The sequence below is a fragment of the Hyperolius riggenbachi genome, chromosome 10, assembly GCF_040937935.1.
Source record: "Hyperolius riggenbachi isolate aHypRig1 chromosome 10, aHypRig1.pri, whole genome shotgun sequence".
Classification (NCBI taxonomy): Eukaryota; Metazoa; Chordata; class Amphibia; order Anura; family Hyperoliidae; genus Hyperolius; species Hyperolius riggenbachi.
Window position 1 is genome coordinate 29,943,360 of NC_090655.1, and position 19,196 is coordinate 29,962,555.

At 45.4% G+C, this 19,196-nt stretch overlaps 1 protein-coding gene across 2 annotated transcripts in view; it reads right to left on the bottom strand.

Annotated features, from left to right (window-relative positions):
- Nucleotides 1-19,196, bottom strand: part of INPP5F (inositol polyphosphate-5-phosphatase F) — a 64,178-nt gene continuing 44,982 nt past the window's right edge. The window contains exons 13-20 of one of the 2 annotated variants that reach the window (XM_068258328.1): nucleotides 18,516-18,644; nucleotides 13,778-13,895; nucleotides 10,629-10,827; nucleotides 9,208-9,279; nucleotides 7,094-7,167; nucleotides 4,506-4,634; nucleotides 2,509-2,596; nucleotides 1-1,762 (exon numbers count right to left, since the gene is read on the bottom strand). In XM_068258328.1, coding sequence (XP_068114429.1) covers nucleotides 715-1,762; nucleotides 2,509-2,596; nucleotides 4,506-4,634; nucleotides 7,094-7,167; nucleotides 9,208-9,279; nucleotides 10,629-10,827; nucleotides 13,778-13,895; nucleotides 18,516-18,644 — 1,857 coding nt within the window. In that variant the 3' untranslated portion in view covers nucleotides 1-714. Of the gene's footprint in view, nucleotides 1,763-2,508; nucleotides 2,597-4,505; nucleotides 4,635-7,093; nucleotides 7,168-9,207; nucleotides 9,280-10,628; nucleotides 10,828-13,777; nucleotides 13,896-18,515; nucleotides 18,645-19,196 lie in introns of those variants that run through there. The other variant, XR_011024544.1, reaches the window with a different exon arrangement.

Genomic DNA, 19,196 nt, shown 5'->3' on the forward strand with positions numbered 1-19,196 from the left:
TTTTTTTTGTTTTCCTTTTTTTTATTAAAATATTTCCCTTTCTTTACACAAATCACACTACAAATAAATATTTCAGTGAAACACACATCAGACAGAGGCACATCACAATGTACGCACGGATCTACCAGTGTACACAGGAGAGGCCATACAGCAGAGCACAGTCCATCGCTGCTCAGATATAGTAACCGATCGAGACAGCGGAATACACAACCTCTAGTCTACTACAGAACAGGCAAGGCCTCGGAGCGCAAATATCACTGGATCTACAACCTTTCAGTGTAACGGGTCGGTCAGTCAGTTATACTTTACTGGCCGGGCACAAAAATGAAGGGTAAAATGCCTTTAGTAGCTTGTAGAACAGTTTTTATAAGGCAGGATGAGGGAAGGGACTGTGCAAATGAAATGGGCGTCAGTAACACATTGGTTTACAGTATCTCACAGATCCATGGTTATAAAAAAAAGAATCTAAAAAATAAATAGTAACTAAAATACAGTGCTTTTTCTACTACAAAATGAAGGTGAAAGGAACAGTCTTTGCCTGGAATAAGATCCATCCACCAAGTACCCATTATGAATTGACACAGTTCTACCGCCAAAATAATGTAAACATTCTTTGAACTGATGGCAGGCCTACTCAACCTCTCATCCGATTCCTCCAGCAAAGGTTGTGAAGATAATTTGTCGCATTATCTTCCATTTGGTGCCAGCACGCCGTCAGATCTGTATAATGCGCGTCTGGCATTGTGTGAACAGCTCTTTGAAGTCATTTTGTATTGGGGCTGCTGGAGCGGTTGTGGGCTCTGGAGATTTCTGCACTTTCGCCACGGCAAAGTTAATCCCTTGAGCCAGTCCAGCATGGGTGATGGTCGCTACCTGCGCTACGGAACTACGGATCTTGGCGAAGGGAGAAACCACTCTGCTGCTGTTACTGTCCGCTGGTGAGGCAGCTGAGCCTGGGCTGGATCGGCCCGATGTGGTAGAAGGCTCTACAGCTAGTAACCGGGAGTCTGCTTCAGTCCCAGATACTTCGAGCTGTGAAGGCCTTAGAAGTTCATCTATCTCAGGATCCAAGCCAGTGGAAGAGGAATGGGGAGAATTATTGCTTAATATGACTTGGTCTATTTGATCTTTGTTAACATCTCTATGGACACTGTCTTTGGTCTGGGCATCATGAACAAACTGATGGCAGTAAACATCTATTGGTGTTCCAAAATCCACAAGAACATTGTCTTCTGGTGAGGCATCACAATGGGTGACTTGGATCTCAGTAGGAATGTGGAGACTTACCTCAGCACTGCTGACAGACTGCGATCGGCTCCCTAATCGAGGAACTGATGCGATAATGCCACAGCTTGGAAGGACATAGTCAACCTGACCAATGTTCTCCAGAGAACCTGTGATAAGCCCATCGTCATCTGACTTTGGAATGTAGTCATCGGAATGGAAAGAGTCGCTGTCTGATGAGAGGTCCAAGTCTGACTCGAGGTGTTCTTTGGCCTCTGGGTTGGGATTTTCCAGGCTACTGTCAGACTTCCACAGATTGACCCTTAGATTTGGTTTTAGGAAACCCTTCACTTCTGGTTTGTTAAAGGTCCCAAATTTTCGTAGACTACCAATGTTTGTCTGTTTGACTTTCTGGTTCAGGGAGGAAAACTTACTCATGAGGAAGTTCTTGCTCTGAGCAAGTCCCATGCTGTTAATCCCCAGTGTTGGATTCTTGGTACGTATTCCCATTATGTCCTCGTGGGGTTTGCTGCTCTTCCTACAAGAATTAAATATGTAAATTACCATCTAAAGAAAAGTGTATACAATTCTCAAACAGTTTTAGGCCTACTGCACCTTTAAAAAAAAAAAATCCTTGACTAGTTCAGCACTGCCCTGCTACCTCTCCTATTCTTTGATCAGCATTCAGATCACGGAATAGCATCAGATCATAGTCTAGTCTGTGACTAGCTTAAAGGGAGTTTTAACATCCCAAAATAAAAGAAAAATGCCTAAAAATAGTGTCCAAAATAAATATGTAACCGAAATGGGTCCTTGTAAAATGTGCTTTTTTAACTGGTTTGTGTGCCTTTGCTGAACTGTGCAGTGTCAACAGGATTGTGGAAGGGTTTTTTTTCAGCTACAGTAACAAGCGCATCTCAAAATCCAAACAGAAACTTCCCATTTCAGATAAGATAAGGACACTATGGCCAGAAGGTAATTGAATCCCCTAGAGGCCAAGGTTGAGACTTACGGCATTTATGCCTCCTGAAAACCCCACCCAATTCCTAGCGTAAAACAGATACAGGGCTTGCACATTGGCTACACTCACCGTCCATCCTCCCAGACTGTATCAGTTGAATGAGGAATAGGAGAACTGATCAGTTATGGATAGGATCACACAATGGGTTTCTGGCTTCTTTATTACAACTAAAATGCATTTCATACTTTTTTGATTTATACTTTAAAGCTGTTCTTAACACCAAACAATGGATCAACAAAGCAGCCCTTCAGCCAGATCCTCACCTCTCCAGCTTCTTTTCAATAACAGGGACATCTGACTCCATGGCTTGTTTGGTAATCCGCAGCATCTCGGCTATACACAGCAATGTATCTGTAAACCAAATGGACAAATTGCATGATAACCAGGTAGCAACCACATTCCAGTCATGTGACAGTATGAGTAGTAAGCAAAGATAACCAAAAAAGGTCAAGTGCTAATTAAGCAGAACAAAACACATGAATACCTTTTCAGTGCATCACCCAATGCAACCCGAATTTGTACCTTCCAGTCCAGCTAAACCCAAATCTGACATGACAAATTAACAATTCATGTAGGATCCATATAAGGGCCAGATCACACGGATGTCTAAAGGAGGCCTGTCATTTCTGTTCTTTAAATTGTTGAACACTGACCGCTTTCAACCGCCATGTCATTTAGTAAGCGGTTAACAGCGGATTTTATCGTTTGAAAGCTTTTTATGGCGATTTAATGCCCCAAAGCATTATGGTCTATTTCCTGTACTCTCCGCCCTTGAGAATTGTGGTCCACTTCCTGTCAGCCGCATACCTGCAGGACGCCTTGAAAAGACAACCAGAGCGTTTGTTGGTTTTGGAAGGCGACTGGCAGTGGTTTCTATTAACGTTTGGTGAATGCTGACGACTCCAGAAACCGCATGAATCAAAAAAAACTCTCCCATTACAACCTACTGGAAGCAGTTGAAACAACGTGATTAAACGACGATAAAATATGTACAGGCAAACAGAGGCGCCGAAAGGATAAAATGTTTAAAAGTCGGGGGAGGCCGACGTGGATTTCCCTCCTCCAATTAGACACAACAAACGGTTGATAGAATTCAACCACATATTTATTCACATACTCCAGAAAGTGCAACGCGTTTCACAGGCATATCCAGTTTCCTCAGGCTATGAACAGAGCATAAAAAAAGCTGACAATTAGTCTGTGTGAACCGGCCCTAAATCACGAGTTTTCTCTTTAGAACAGAACTTTTTAGATTAAAAAGTCTCTGGTAAAGCTGTGTACCTATCCACGGAGCCAGCCTGAAAAGTTTCCAGTGAGCAGATAGTGGTCTTAAAATTGCTTAACACCTATTTCCTGAACTGCAAGACCAGAATAGTGACTGACCTATACCGTAATCCTGCTCAGCTCTTGTGCGTACCATTTGTATGAGGCGGGACAGGCAGGAGGAACACAAACCATGCAGTGAAGGAAGTACCGCTGCTGATGACCAGTGTCAACTGTCAATATTCTGTACCTGTGACTAGGTATGCAGCTATTCCAACAGTATCAGCTATTCCAACAGGATCCTAGACCTACACAGTGTGAGCCAGCAAAATGACATCTTGTTGTCGGCTTATACAAGGGTGATATACTGTGCAAATACTCATCTCTCCCTGATAGCTTTTTAAAGAGTACCTGAAATGGCCCAGCCCAAAAAAAAAAAATTATACATGCCTGGGGCTTTCTCCAGCCCCCTTCAGGCCTAAGGCTCCCTCGCCATCTTCCCATGCCACCTCGATCCCGTGATATCCTGCCCGGTAAATCAGTGGCTGTAAGTCAGCACGTGACAATCCGCTGGCGATAGGAGCGGCCAAGGGACGTACCGGGCAGGATATTGGAGGATGGAGGCAGCCAGGAAGGACGGCGAAGGATCCATTGACCTGAAGGGGGCTGGAGGAAGCCCCGGGTATGTATACTTTTTCTTTTTGGGGCCATCTCAGGTTTCCTTTAACTGACCACTAAAGCTTCAGGCTTACTGCAGTCACATGACAATGAGCCTGGAGCTCCAGTGGTGTATTAAGAAGAAGCAGTCAGGGAGGTTGGAGGATACAAGCTGGAGTGAGGGGAGGTAGATATGCTTTCTGTTTGAGGTTTTCTGAGTTAAAAAAAAAAAAAAAGAAAAAATTTCATCACTGCTTTGAAGTGGTGTGTGTGGAATAAAATGCATCATCATTTTGTATTTATACCAGCCTATATGGTTGGCGTCAGAATTTGCAATTACCTTTCCCATCTTCTTCAGGGCTTCTCGCCACAGCCCTCAGTGTGTGGAAGTACCCGCTGTTCCCATTGCGTCTGTAGTGGAGTCGCATGCACGAGAATTTGGGCTTCCCAAAAAATGTAGGTTCTGGTCCTGTGTGATCGCAAGAAATCAGAATGACTAAATACCTTCTGTTCACAGATTGCAACAAAGAGTACCAATCACAGGAAGGAATTTCCTGGTATCTCCAGTAGTGATGGTCATGTCTAGGAGAACTGGGAGAAGCATGTGATTTGTCTGATCGGATAGGATAGATTTGCAAAGATCTGATTTGCTGTGATCACATCCTGCTTTACCACATGATCATGTCTAGCAAATCAGAGACTTGCAAATCTATCACCTGACCAAACTGATCACATGCTTCTACACAAGTTCTCCTAGACATGGCCATCACTACTCTGCAAACAGGCAATTAGAGTATGGGAATATATAACATTCTAGGACCTGCTACACATACAGCTTATTTTTAGGGGTGGGCAAAGCAGGTCCACTGCCTGGGGTTAAGTGATGACGGGAAAAAGCAGGTCCATGCAGAGGGCACAGCGGAGGGGTGTAGTGACTCACCTCTCTAGGAACAAGTAAGATTTGCAGTATATGATGTGTGAGTCAATCCTCTGTAAACTAGATGCCAGATAATGACTCAGGCTCAACCAACAAATCCCTTGAGAAAGAGTTTCTGTCTGAAACATTGTGCTGGTTCTAACTATATACTGCTCCAAATAAAGGAAGGAGAATCCTAATTTGATAGTCGAGCCCGAGTCATTGGTCTCTTGTGTCACCTCTCTAGGATCTAGCAGCCGACACCTGCAACCCATTTTCCTCCTAGACATGCTGGTCTCCATGGCTCCAGTGGCATGACCTGCTGGCATGTGGCCTTCTGGCTACCTAATACTGGAAGTCACATCTGGCTACCGATACTGGGGAGGGGGAGGTCCCTCTGGTTACCTAATACTGTGGGCTTTCCTGGCTACTAACTGCTGGGGGCTACTGCACCATAACAGTGTGCCAAGCCGCTCTTGGGCGGTGGGGATATTTAGTCTAGAAACTTTCCTGCAAAGGCTTCGCAGGCCCAATGGCTAACAGCTTTTAAACATCAGCATTTCCAATACACGAACGCCCTTTTCACCACAGCCTATCGCTACAAAATTGAAGTTTGGCACTCAAATTACACCTTATGGCCGCAATTTACATTGTGGGGTGTGCAGTTCCAAAATTTCCTGCTTCAAACTATACTGGGAGGCTACCCGATCTTCACGAACATCATACCTCTCAACATTTTGAAATTTGAAATCGGGACACAGGCCACACCCCTAACCACACACCCCAGCCACGCCTACCATAACGGTTTTTAAATATTTTTTTAATTAATGTTGATGGCCTTATAATTTTTAATAAAAATAACCCTCATATACCCTGCCCATGGGTGGGGAGGAGGGTAAGGGTGCCCGTGTGTGGGGAGGAGGGCGAGGATAGGTGCCACTGTAAAAAAAATATGATCGAGGCGCCAGCCGCGCCTAAGGGGGATACCGATGCCGGCAATACATTACTACCTTCCTCCCTTCCTTGAACTCTGCCCCCGTGTCCCCCCGTTAGCAGAGTGCGCAGGGCAGCGGAGCGGGCTGTCATCTTACCTCCATCCATCGATGCGTACCGACATCTGGCTTCATTCAACTTCCTGCTTCCTGTGACGTCACAGGAAGCAGGAAGTTGGATACCGGTACGCATCGATGGACGCCGGTAAGATGACAGCCCACTCCGCTGCCCTGCGGACTCTGCTAACGGGGGGACACAGGGGGGCAGAGTTCAAGGCAGGGAGGGAGGGAGGTAGTAATATATTGCTGGCATCCCGCATCCCACTTAGGCGTGGCTGGCGCCTCGATCATATTTTTTTACCCTCTCTGCCCACTGCCGCCCGGGACTTGGGGGGCTCATACCGGGATAGCGGGAGAGCCACCAAAATCTGTACAGTCCCGACAAAAATGGGACGGTTGGGGGGTATGACGAACATGACTTGTAGAGGACATCTGGTCACTGCCCAGTACAGCCTTCCTGTTGCTGTGACACCTTCTCCTGCTTCCTGAACACACACAGGAACAGGAAGTGACATGCGGAGACCATTAATCAGACATTACTACAGATCACAGATATGCCACAGTAGCTTTCACACAGGGCGCGTGTATGAGGATGGAGCTAACAGCGGATACAGATGGGAAAAGTATACTGCACAGGGCATATTTTACATTAGGGGGTACATCGCTGGGGGAGGTGAGGCTGCAGATGCGGCGTCACAAGGCCGATTCCCAAGAGATTTCATGCTGAAATCGATCGGGAATCGAGCTGGGTTGCATGGGCAGGGAACAGATCTCTGACAGATCAGAGAGAGATCCATCTCTTGGTTGATCTGCCCATACATCATCGGACCATTGGGCACCATTCCTCTTTATGGAAATCATAGCACACACAGGACAGCAGTGGAAGTATATGTGAGCCTGGGCAAGAGGTCAGGTGTACGTTTTATATTTTCAATTTATATCTAACAACTTGAGACTCACCAATCTCAATCTTTTCCAAGTCATCCAGACTTAAGCGCTGATACTGGTTCACTTTATCCACCTCATCGTCGTAGCTAGACAAGAGAAATCAGGTCAGTGATGGCATGGCTGAGCTCCTCTATGCTACAGCATTTTACAGTAACACTTCCAATTCATTTAACCAACAGCTCTATAAAAATAACTCTTGTGATAGTGTGTCTGGACCAACTACACCAAAAGGATCTCGTCTTGTTAGTCCTATCTGCCAGTAGGCTTTAATAATGTTTGTGAAAGTGACTCTGTGGTGCAGCAAAGCTGTAAATGCCAATAAACTGTGCGCACGATGGTGCAGATAACATACGGACCTCGTCGATCTTGTGCAGGACAGTAGAGTGTGTATCCACAAGCCAAGTGACGGTGAATCCAGTGGTGTAAGGGCAGCTCACAAGCCTTCCCACAAAAACAAAGCTCCATATTTTAACTATATGATTCACGAGATCCAGCTGGTTCTGCTTCCTCCATGCCTACATGTTTCGACCAATCACATGGTGTTTGTCAGGGCTTTGTATGCGCCCCGCTGTGCGCACACAGTTTACTGGCATCTGCAATCTACTTAGAGGTGGGCTCAATGCACTGTATGCAGTGCTGGCTTCTGTTGTATGATCTGGCTGTGTGGTGTGTGTGAGACTGGTCTCCATTGCAGGGCTTAGCCCCGTTTCATGCTTTTAGAGTGGGGTATTCCCTGCTCTGTGGAAATATGCTGATGCTGTGATTGGCTAATACATTTTCCTTTTACGTCACAAGGAGTTGAGCACTGTATTTTTTGTATTTTAACCTCGCTATATAACCTACCCAGACACACCCAAGGCAGGGCCCAGAACCGCCCCTAATTAATGGGAGGAGGGGTAGGGAAAGGAGTGAGGAGTTACTTAACAAAATTGTACTCTCATAGGGGTTGCACATTCCCCAATCTGCATCCCTTTCTTCACAAGCTCACATCATATTCTAAAATTTCCCCACGTAATTTCAATTGTGTATGTCATTATTATAAAACACACACCTGAACTATACAATATCACAATGTTAACCTTACTGGCGGAGAGTAAATGCTAAAAAACGTAACTTTTAATAAATAGCATTAAAGCCCCGTCTACACGGGGAGATGTTGTGGCGATCGGCAGCCTCTTGCGCGTCCCCGCTGCGTCCCCGCTCGCAGCGCGTGCGCCGCATTAGATTCCCCGCTCGTGCCCGCCGGCGCCGCTTATCTCCCGCACGATTCCCTGCCATTGTCCCCTCGCGGGGATCGAGCAGGGAATCGGCGGTGCGGAGATCCGTCCTGTCGGATCTTATCAATCGAGCCGCTCGATTGATAAGGAGCATCGCGGCCGCATCTACTCGTGTAGATGCGGCTTAAAATCGTGGTTGCTGACTAACAGTGAATGGATTGCACAATGGGCAGGGGACTGGAATCTGTACAATTTTCTAGTTCTATAATCACTAGATTGTCCTAACTCTCATCTCATTGTAATGTAAACAATACACAACCCCACACAATACCCTACATGTTTCACTTCCTTAATTGGAAGCTTCGTCAGGGGTGAAAAATGCCCAGTGCTAGAGTGCTATATATAGTTCCATTTAGATATTATAAAAAAAAATAAATCACAATGACAGTGTATACGCCATGGCTGCCTGGCTGCTGACTTATGGCCTACACGCTATGTTATTGTGAATTTCTTGATTTTATTTTTTTTAACCACTGTTAGTCAGCAACTAAGATTTTAATGCTATAATAAAAGTTAAGTTTTAGCATTTACTCTCCTCCAGTAAGGTTAACTCTGTGATATTATGTCATTATTCTATCAGTTTGGTCATATGACCATGCCGTCACATGGTCGGACCGGATGGTCGGTCGGTGGATGTAATATCTCCGTAACTATTCCCCCACCAACACTAAAACCACCCATCTTTGGCCTCACTGGTCCGACCATGTGACTACATGCTGCAGAACTTGCGTAACATCTGCATCCCCTCAGAATTATTAGCCTTTCAGTTCCTGCCCCTTGCCACAGAGGAAGAATAGGGACCGACATGATGGAAAGATATTGATCTAATAGGGATTGCTGGTTACTTACTAGGCCACATAATATGCGCAGTTAGACAGCAATAGCAGCACTTCAACATCTTTGTGTGTGGCATCAATAAGGCTACAAGGAAGTAAAAAATAAAAAAAACACTTGTTAATTACCAGAACACCACAGAGAATTACCAGAACAACCATTTCCTGTACAAGTAATATAATTAGCTGAACAGCTATTTCCTGTACAAGCTCACGCTAGAGGAAGCGAAAGACTGAATAATTACTGTTCCTAAAATACCCAGGACAATGACGCATTATCACTGAGCCTGCACGGACTTGTCAGCTTCACCACTAGAGGGCAGAGCGCACTTTTGCAGATGACGGGAATCTGGTACTTGACAAAAGCCCTGTGTGCTTCAAGGTAGCCATAGATCTAGCGATGATGGGCAGATTCGACCAAGAGACAAATCTCTCTCTAATCAGATCTGATTAGAGAGAGATCTGCTGGCTGCCCCATACACCACAGGCCGATTCCTGATCGATTTCAGCATTAAATCTCTTGTGAATCAGCCGAGGCTGCTGCCTCACCACTGCCCCCCAGTGTATAAATGTAGATGTGTGCATTCATACATTACCTGCCCTGTGTCGCAGTGCCTGTCTTCCGAATCCTCTACCCATTCATTAGCCCCATACACGATGCCGGCATGGCGCATATAACATCACACACGTGTCGGCTATGTGTCATGTATGGTGTGAATGGAAGAGCGGCGTATTTGGAAGATTGATGGGTACCGCGACACAGGACAGGTGATGTATAAATGCGTACATGTAGATTTATACACTGGGGTAACAGCACCGGGGGTTTCGTCGCTTTCATCACTTGTCCCGATTATGCTCGCTGTGACCGCCCCGCACCCGATCAACCATGAAGGCCCGACATCTTTGAGCATGTCCGATCAACATGCACAGCTCGAAATTGGTCGCACTGTCGATCAGGCATGCACTTGGCGGCACCGATTTTCATCAGATTTGATAATTATCTTCATACATGCGCCCTACGTGGTTGCCGGAGTAATGTGGGCGCATGTATGATGTCACACACATGCCAATGTATATGGTGTGGACCACGTGGGGTGAGAGTAAGAAGACTGAGCAAGCAGCAGACATGGACAGGTAAACTATACAGGCACAGAGCACATTTTACATTGGGAAGGGGGAGGGAGGAGGAACAGCGAGGCGGCGTCATAAGGCCGATTCCTGAGAGATTTCATGCTGAAATCAATCAAGAATCGGTCTGCGATGTTTGGGCAACCAACAGATCTCTCTCCAATCAGATTCGATCAGAGAGAGGTCTGTCTCTTGGTCGATCTGCCCATAAATCATCTGATGTATGGGAACCTTTAGAATATTCAACATAAATAACATATTCCTGAAGACGTCAGTAATTTATGAACTAGTGTAGAGCCTCAGACAGACCTGGGGTCACAGTCGATAAGTGCCCAACCGCCATGGAACTTCTCGTTGTCCGGTAGGAGGATCTGCATATAGTTCTGAAGCAGTTGGCTGATTAGCTCCTGGTGGTTCCGCTGGCTCTGCCTGTGGAGGGCTTCATGCTCCTTCTCCTTCGTGAAGATGGAGTAGAGATCTTCTGTCACCGGGACTCCCTGCATGAGATCTGCCAGAGAAAACAGCCAGACCTGAGCAGCCACGTCTCATAATAAGTAAAACGAATCAGCAGCGTGAAAGGACAATGCAACACCACCACATTCGTACTTCGGTAGACAATGCACCACTTTGCCAGTACTGGGGCAAGACACACCATCTACTAACTCTTTTTCAAATTTTTTGGCGCTCTGAAACAGAGATACATAGCTCAGACACGGTCTCGTATTGACCTGCGGAAGTGGTCAGGTCAGGTGAAACGCGTTGTCTTTTTATTGGTGTCTAACAGTCATGAGGTAAGACTGTTCCTATTACTTCCCTTCACTCACTATATATCGTATCACAACTGGGTTACCTCCTACCATCTTGCATTGCATTTTTGTGAAGCGAATAGCTAAGGGCAGCCTGGCCGTGTACTACTTCCGGGTCGCAATGTCCCGCAGTAGTACACATGCCCGTGTCTGCACACGTCCATTAGTAAGCATGCCCAAACCCGGCAGTGCGTGTCCTTCACTGCGCACCTGTGGATGGCCATGCTTTGCGCATGTGCGTGACATCACAAAGCGTGCCCGGCCACAGGCACGCAATCAAGGACGCGCACTGCCAGGCCTGTGCATGCATACGAATGGACCCGTGAAGGGACATGTGCATGGGTACTACTGCGGGACATTGCGACCCCGAAGTAGTACACGGCCAGGCTGCCCATAGAAGTTCACTGGCGAGCTGTTCGCCACCATCTCTAGTGAACATTTTTAAAACACTACAGACGATATGCTAAATGATCGGACCATTATACGATGCTGGATCTAGGCGAGGTGCCATAGACTTTGCGGACACATTTATTAATAGTTTATAGCCCTGTACACACTTTTTTAGACAGCAGAGAAAGGTGGCAGCGTTTCCCAAAGCAGACTGTATCTGAATGACTATCAGCATAGGTATGCAGAGCCTAACTCATAGGCAAAGTACACATCTTGCATTCAAAACAGATGCACCAAATAAACATTAATGAAGAATGTTAGCTTCCAAGAACCGTTTTTCATGCAGAGTATTCCGTACTGGACCCTTCCACCGCAATGAGGCCATCCTTTTGGAAGGGACCCTAACCTCTAATTAACAAAAAGGCCTATGTATAAGCTGGGAGCAGCTAGCCATAAAATGGTTTAAAACTTTTGTTTCTGTACACACTGCTCACTAAGATTAGTAACGATTATCTGCCGAAGTGATCCGTCATGAGTGTCAAACGAAATGCAGGAGAATCACTGAGGATCATTTTTTAACCCCTCGGTTAATCAGTTATTTACTGCATGATATCTGAACGATGAGTCGCCCATTTCGGACAATTTTTGCCCCTTGTGTGTACGAGCTTTAAAGTGTAACTTCAAAATTAAATAAAAACAGGTACTTGCCTCGGGGTGGGGGGGGGGGGGGGGTGCCTCTGGATCCCAAAAAGGCTTCCCCATCCTCCTCTGCAATCCCGATTCAGCACTGGAATCCCCCGAACAGTGCAGAACAAAAACATTTATAGCTTTCCGCTCAGGCTGCGGCGGAAATAGCCGAGACAACTCGCACCTGCGCAGTAGAGCAGAACCAATGTTTGGCTATTTCCGCCGGAGTCTGAACTGAAAGCCGCTAGTACGCCTGCGCTCAGCGGCAACAAGAATACTTTGGAGGGTCCCAGTGCTGGATTGCCTCTGCATGCACATAAACCAGTCTACATCTCCAGGGAGCAACAAACTGCACTACCTTAAAATACCCCTGCCCTGGTCATAAATAGTTTTAAAATCGTCTTATTACTGCTGCTGTGACAAAGTCACAGCACACAGCACCATCATCCCCCCTCCAATGCCCCTGTGGCCCGGTTTTGTCAACAATTATGAGCGGGGAGGAAGTGACAGTTCTTCCTCCGGGCTGTGCGTCCATAACTCTGCCCCCTCCACCTGCCGCTTAAGTTCCGTATATGTTTCATTACACACAGCGAGCAGGGGAGCTGCGCTGTGTGCGGGCTTGTGATAATTGAGGTCGGAAAGCTATCCAACCTCAATTATCACAAGCACACACACCGCATCATGTCACGTATCGCCTTGGCTACACTTTAAAGCAGTAGGATCAGCCATACTATGCCAGGGAAAAAAAACACATATATAAGTAGATAAATACTTGACCTACTTACATAACGCATGTATTATACTCTCCACGTTTTGATTTCAGTGAATGTTATATAGTAAATTACGAGAATTATGTTCCTGGTGGGGGCCATGTCTTTTGCCCACACTTAAGGCTAACTTGTGATGTCATTTCTGCCCTTTACTTTTTTTCTTGTCTCCTCCAATTGCTGAGTCGCCTCAGCCTTGCTTGTAAGTGAGTAGGGGATTAGGTTTCAGATAAGAAGCTGGCAGGGAAATAAAGGGAAGTGGAGGAATAGATTATAGATAAAAAGAACCCCCAGCATGCAATTCTTTGGCACGACTACTAAAGGGCCAGTGTTCCTTAAGTATGTGATAACTCCAAATCATAACAGCAGAAAAAGTTTTGAAAGTTTTGAATGCAGGATTAGCATCTTTATCACTTAATACACTCAGACCAGTTGCTGTTAAAATTTGATTTTTAAGGTGACGATACCGCTTTAAGCAAGATGAGCATAGCTCCCCTTTCTTGCGAGTACGAACATAGAGACAGCCTTATGGTAAGACAATGCAGGGAACACCAAACTGGCACTGTGGCAAGCCGATGCAGCAATGGCACTCACAGCCGCGCCCAATCTGTAGGCACGCCGCAAGCTGCTGACCGACAGGACAAATCACTCATACGCTTATGGCATTCTAGCGCCTCAAATAACGTACATGCCTTACAGGTGTGACATACCACATACAGGCAAGGAAACGTCTGCTTATGTTCAGTTCATCAGCATTCACTTTCAGTCATACACGCAGATATGACACTCTGAGGGAAGATGGTCTTACCTATCACAGCCTGTCGGTAGGCATCCTTGAACCTGTTTAAGTAGTATCGATTAGCAGAGTTTACACCATCTTTCATCACACCTGCCAGTCTCCTCTCCCCGGTGCGAGTGAAATCCCCCTGTGAGGACAGAATGAGGTAACAGAAATCAGTCTCAACCGGTCCCATCACCAGATACTTCAACAGACACACCTAATACCCAATACACCAGATACCTCCAATATGAACCTAATACTCAATACACGGGATCTGCATCCACTGGCCACAGTACCAACTACCTCCACACGCACCTAATGCCCAATACAAGTAATCAGCTTCATCTAGCCCCATTACCAGCTACCTACCTACACACACTACATGGGATCTTCAGAATATATTACACAGGAGTGACACTACTGCTCTCCAGAATATGCTAAACAGAAGTAACACTACTGCATTTAAGGATAGATTACATATGACTGATGCTACTGCCCTCCAGAATATGTAGCACAGGAGAGACACTACTGCACTCAAGGATATGTAAAGGTGCATACACGCGCACTACCGCCGGCAACAACGGGTCCGCCGGACCCTCCCGCTGAGCTGAGCGGATTGTTCAAAACAGCCTTATCAGTCCGCCGACAGCACGTACACACATGCTACTGACGGTTGTGCGTCTGCCCAGCGGGAGGGTCTGGCAGACCAGTCGTTGCCGGCGGTAGTGCGTGTGTACGCACCTTAAGACAGGAGAGACACTACTGCACTCAAGGATATTTTACACAGGAGTGACACTACTCTCCAGAATATGCTAAACAGAAGTGACACAATAGCCCCCAGAAAGATTTATATTACTGGTCTCCAGAATATGTAACACAAGAGAGACACTACTGCACTCAAGGATATGTTACACAGGAGTGATACAACAGCCCCCAGAATATGTAGCACAGAAGTGACACGACTGCTCTCCAAAATAGGTTACACAGGAGTGACACTACTGCTGTCCACAATATGTAACCCAAGAGAGACACTACTGCAATCAAGGAGATGTTAAACAGGAGTGACACCACTAATCTCCAGAATGTTGCACAGGAGTGATACTACTGCTCTCAGGAATACAGTATGTAACACAGGAGTGATACTACTGCTCTCAGGAATACAGTATGTAACACAGGAGTGATACTACTGCTCTCAGGAATACAGTATGTAACACAGGAGTGATACTACTGCTCTCAGGAATACAGTAACACAGGAGTGATACTACTGCTCTCAGGAATACAGTATGTAACACAGGAGTGATACTACTGCTCTCAGGAATACAGTATGTAACACAGGAGTGATACTACTGCTCTCAGGAATACAGTATGTAACACAGGAGTGATACTACTGCTCTCAGGAATACAGTAACACAGGAGTGATACTACTGCTCTCAGGAATACAGTATGTAACACAGGAGTGATACTACTGCTCTCAGGAATACAGTATGTAACACAGGAGTGATACTACTGCTCTCAGGAATACAGTAACACAGGAGTGATACTACTGCTCTCAGGAATACAGTAACACAGGAGTGATACTACTGCTCTCAGGAATACAGTAACACAGGAGTGATACTACTGCTCTCAGGAATACAGTATGTAACACAGGAGTGATACTACTGCTCTCAGGAATACAGTATGTAACACAGGAGTGATACTACTGCTCTCAGGAATACAGTATGTAACACAGGAGTGATACTACTGCTCTCAGGAATACAGTAACACAGGAGTGATACTACTGCTCTCAGGAATACAGTATGTAACACAGGAGGGATACTACTGCTCTCAGGAATACAGTATGTAACACAGGAGTGATACTACTGCTCTCAGGAATACAGTATGTAACACAGGAGTGATACTACTGCTCTCAGGAATACAGTATGTAACACAGGAGTGATACTACTGCTCTCAGGAATACAGTATGTAACACAGGAGTGATACTACTGCTCTCAGGAATACAGTAACACAGGAGTGATACTACTGCTCTCAGGAATACAGTATGTAACACAGGAGTGATACTACTGCTCTCAGGAATACAGTATGTAACACAGGAGTGATACTACTGCTCTCAGGAATACAGTATGTAACACAGGAGTGATACTACTGCTCTCAGGAATACAGTAACACAGGAGTGATACTACTGCTCTCAGGAATACAGTATGTAACACAGGAGGGATACTACTGCTCTCAGGAATACAGTATGTAACACAGGAGTGATACTACTGCTCTCAGGAATACAGTATGTAACACAGGAGTGATACTACGGCTCTCAGGAATACAGTAACACAGGAGTGATACTACTGCTCTCAGGAATACAGTAACACAGGAGTGATACTACTGCTCTCAGGAATACAGTATGTAACACAGGAGTGATACTACTGCTCTCAGGAATACAGTATGTAACACAGGAGTGATACTACTGCTCTCAGGAATACAGTATGTAACACAGGAGTGATACTACTGCTCTCAGGAATACAGTAACACAGGAGGGATACTACTGCTCTCAGGAATACAGTATGTAACACAGGAGGGATACTACTGCTCTCAGGAATACAGTATGTAACACAGGAGTGATACTACTGCTCTCAGGAATACAGTATGTAACACAGGAGTGATACTACTGCTCTCAGGAATACAGTATGTAACACAGGAGTGATACTACTGCTCTCAGGAATACAGTAACACAGGAGTGATACTACTGCTCTCAGGAATACAGTATGTAACACAGGAGTGATACTACTGCTCTCAGGAATACAGTATGTAACACAGGAGTGATACTACTGCTCTCAGGAATACAGTATGTAACACAGGAGTGATACTACTGCTCTCAGGAATACAGTAACACAGGAGTGATACTACTGCTCTCAGGAATACAGTATGTAACACAGGAGGGATACTACTGCTCTCAGGAATACAGTATGTAACACAGGAGTGATACTACTGCTCTCAGGAATACAGTATGTAACACAGGAGTGATACTACTGCTCTCAGGAATACAGTAACACAGGAGTGATACTACTGCTCTCAGGAATACAGTAACACAGGAGTGATACTACTGCTCTCAGGAATACAGTATGTAACACAGGAGTGATACTACTGCTCTCAGGAATACAGTATGTAACACAGGAGTGACACCACTGCTCTCGGGAATACAGTATGTAACACAGGAGTGATACTACTGCTCTCAGGAATATAGTATGTAACACAGGAGTGATACTACTGCTCTCGGGAATACAGTATGTAACACGGAGTGATACTACTGCTCTCAGGAATATAGTATGTAACACAGGAGTGATACTACTGCTCTCAGGAATATAGTATGTAACACAGGAGTGATACTACTGCTCTCGGGAATACAGTATGTAACACAGGAGTGATACTACTGCTCTCAGGAATATAGTATGTAACACAGGAGTGATACTACTGCTCTCGGGAATACAGTATGTAACACAGGAGTGATACTACTGCTCTCAGGAATACAGTATGTAACACAGGAGTGATACTACTGCTCTCAGGAATACAGTATGTAACACAGGAGTGATACTACTGCTCTCAGGAATACAGTATGTAACACAGGAGTGATACTACTGCTCTCAGGAATACAGTATGTAACACAGGAGTGATACTACTGCTCTCAGGAATACAGTATGTAACACAGGAGTGATACTACTGCTCTCAGGAATACAGTATGTAACACAGGAGTGATACTACTGCTCTCAGGAATACAGTATGTAACACAGGAGTGACACCACTGCTCTCAGGAATACAGTATGTAACACAGGAGTGACACCACTGCTCTCAGGAATACAGTATGTAACACAGGAGTGATACTACTGCTCTCAGGAATACAGTATGTAACACAGGAGTGACACCACTGCTCTCGGGAATACAGTATGTAACACAGGAGTGATACTACTGCTCTCAGGAATACAGTATGTAACACAGGAGTGATACTACTGCTCTCAGGAATACAGTATGTAACACAGGAGTGATACTACTGCTCTCAGGAATACAGTAACACAGGAGTGATACTACTGCTCTCAGGAATACAGTATGTAACACAGGAGTGATACTACTGCTCTCAGGAATACAGTATGTAACACAGGAGTGATACTACTGCTCTCAGGAACACAGTATGTAACACAGGAGTGATACTACTGCTCTCAGGAATACAGTAACACAGGAGTGATACTACTGCTCTCAGGAATACAGTATGTAACACAGGAGTGATACTACTGCTCTCAGGAATACAGTATGTAACACAGGAGTGATACTACTGCTCTCAGGAATACAGTATGTAACACAGGAGTGATACTACTGCTCTCGGGAATACAGTATGTAACACAGGAGTGATACTACTGCTCTCAGGAATACAGTATGTAACACAGGAGTGATACTACTGCTCTCGGGAATACAGTATGTAACACAGGAGTGATACTACTGCTCTCGGGAATACAGTATGTAACACAGGAGTGATACTACTGCTCTCAGAAATACAGTATGTAACACAGGAGTGATACTACTGCTCTCGGGAATACAGTATGTAACACAGGAGTGATACTACTGCTCTCAGGAATACAGTATGTAACACAGGAGTGATACTACTGCTCTCAGGAATACAGTATGTAACACAGGAGTGACACCACTGCTCTCAGGAATATGTTACATATTAGTGACACCACTGTTTTTCTGACTATGTAGCACAGAAGTGAAAATGAACAATAACCTTCAGAGCAGCTGTGCCGGCGTACTGCTTGCTGATTGAGTCTCCATTGTTGGCCCACATGATCTGGTAAAGCCGGTAGCACTTCATTGGCAGCAGCTGTTCTGGTGGCATCACCCCAAGTTTCTTCAGCTGGGCGGAGAGATGAGAGATCATAAGCTTATCATGGCTGCGTAACTACAAAACAGCTGCTCAGCACCGACTAATTATCACACAAAGATCAGCGCAAATAATGTGCTGCAGGAGAGGCCTACACAGCATATCACATGAGATGTGCAATCACAGAAATCAGGCAGTGCGATTAAGAAAAGTGAAGACCAATAACATTTATATCATGCTTTTCTCCTGGCGGACTCAAATTGCCAGAGCTGCAGCCACTAGGGCGCACTCTATAGGCAGTAGCAGTGTTAGGGGAGTCTTGCCCGAGGTCTCCTACTGAATAGGTGCTGGCTTACTGAACAGCAAGAGCAGAGATTCAAACCCTGGTCTCCTGTGTCAGAGGCGGAGCCCAGAGAAGGGGGAGGGAAAGACAATTTAAAGGTTCCTTATGACGGAATCATTAACCAGGAAGCAATTTTGAGATGAACTGTTTTATCTATGCTGCAAGTAGACTTCAAGCACACCTGTAATGCAAAAGTAAAAATCTAATAAGAAGGGAAAGCCTTGGCTAGTCCGGAGGCTTCT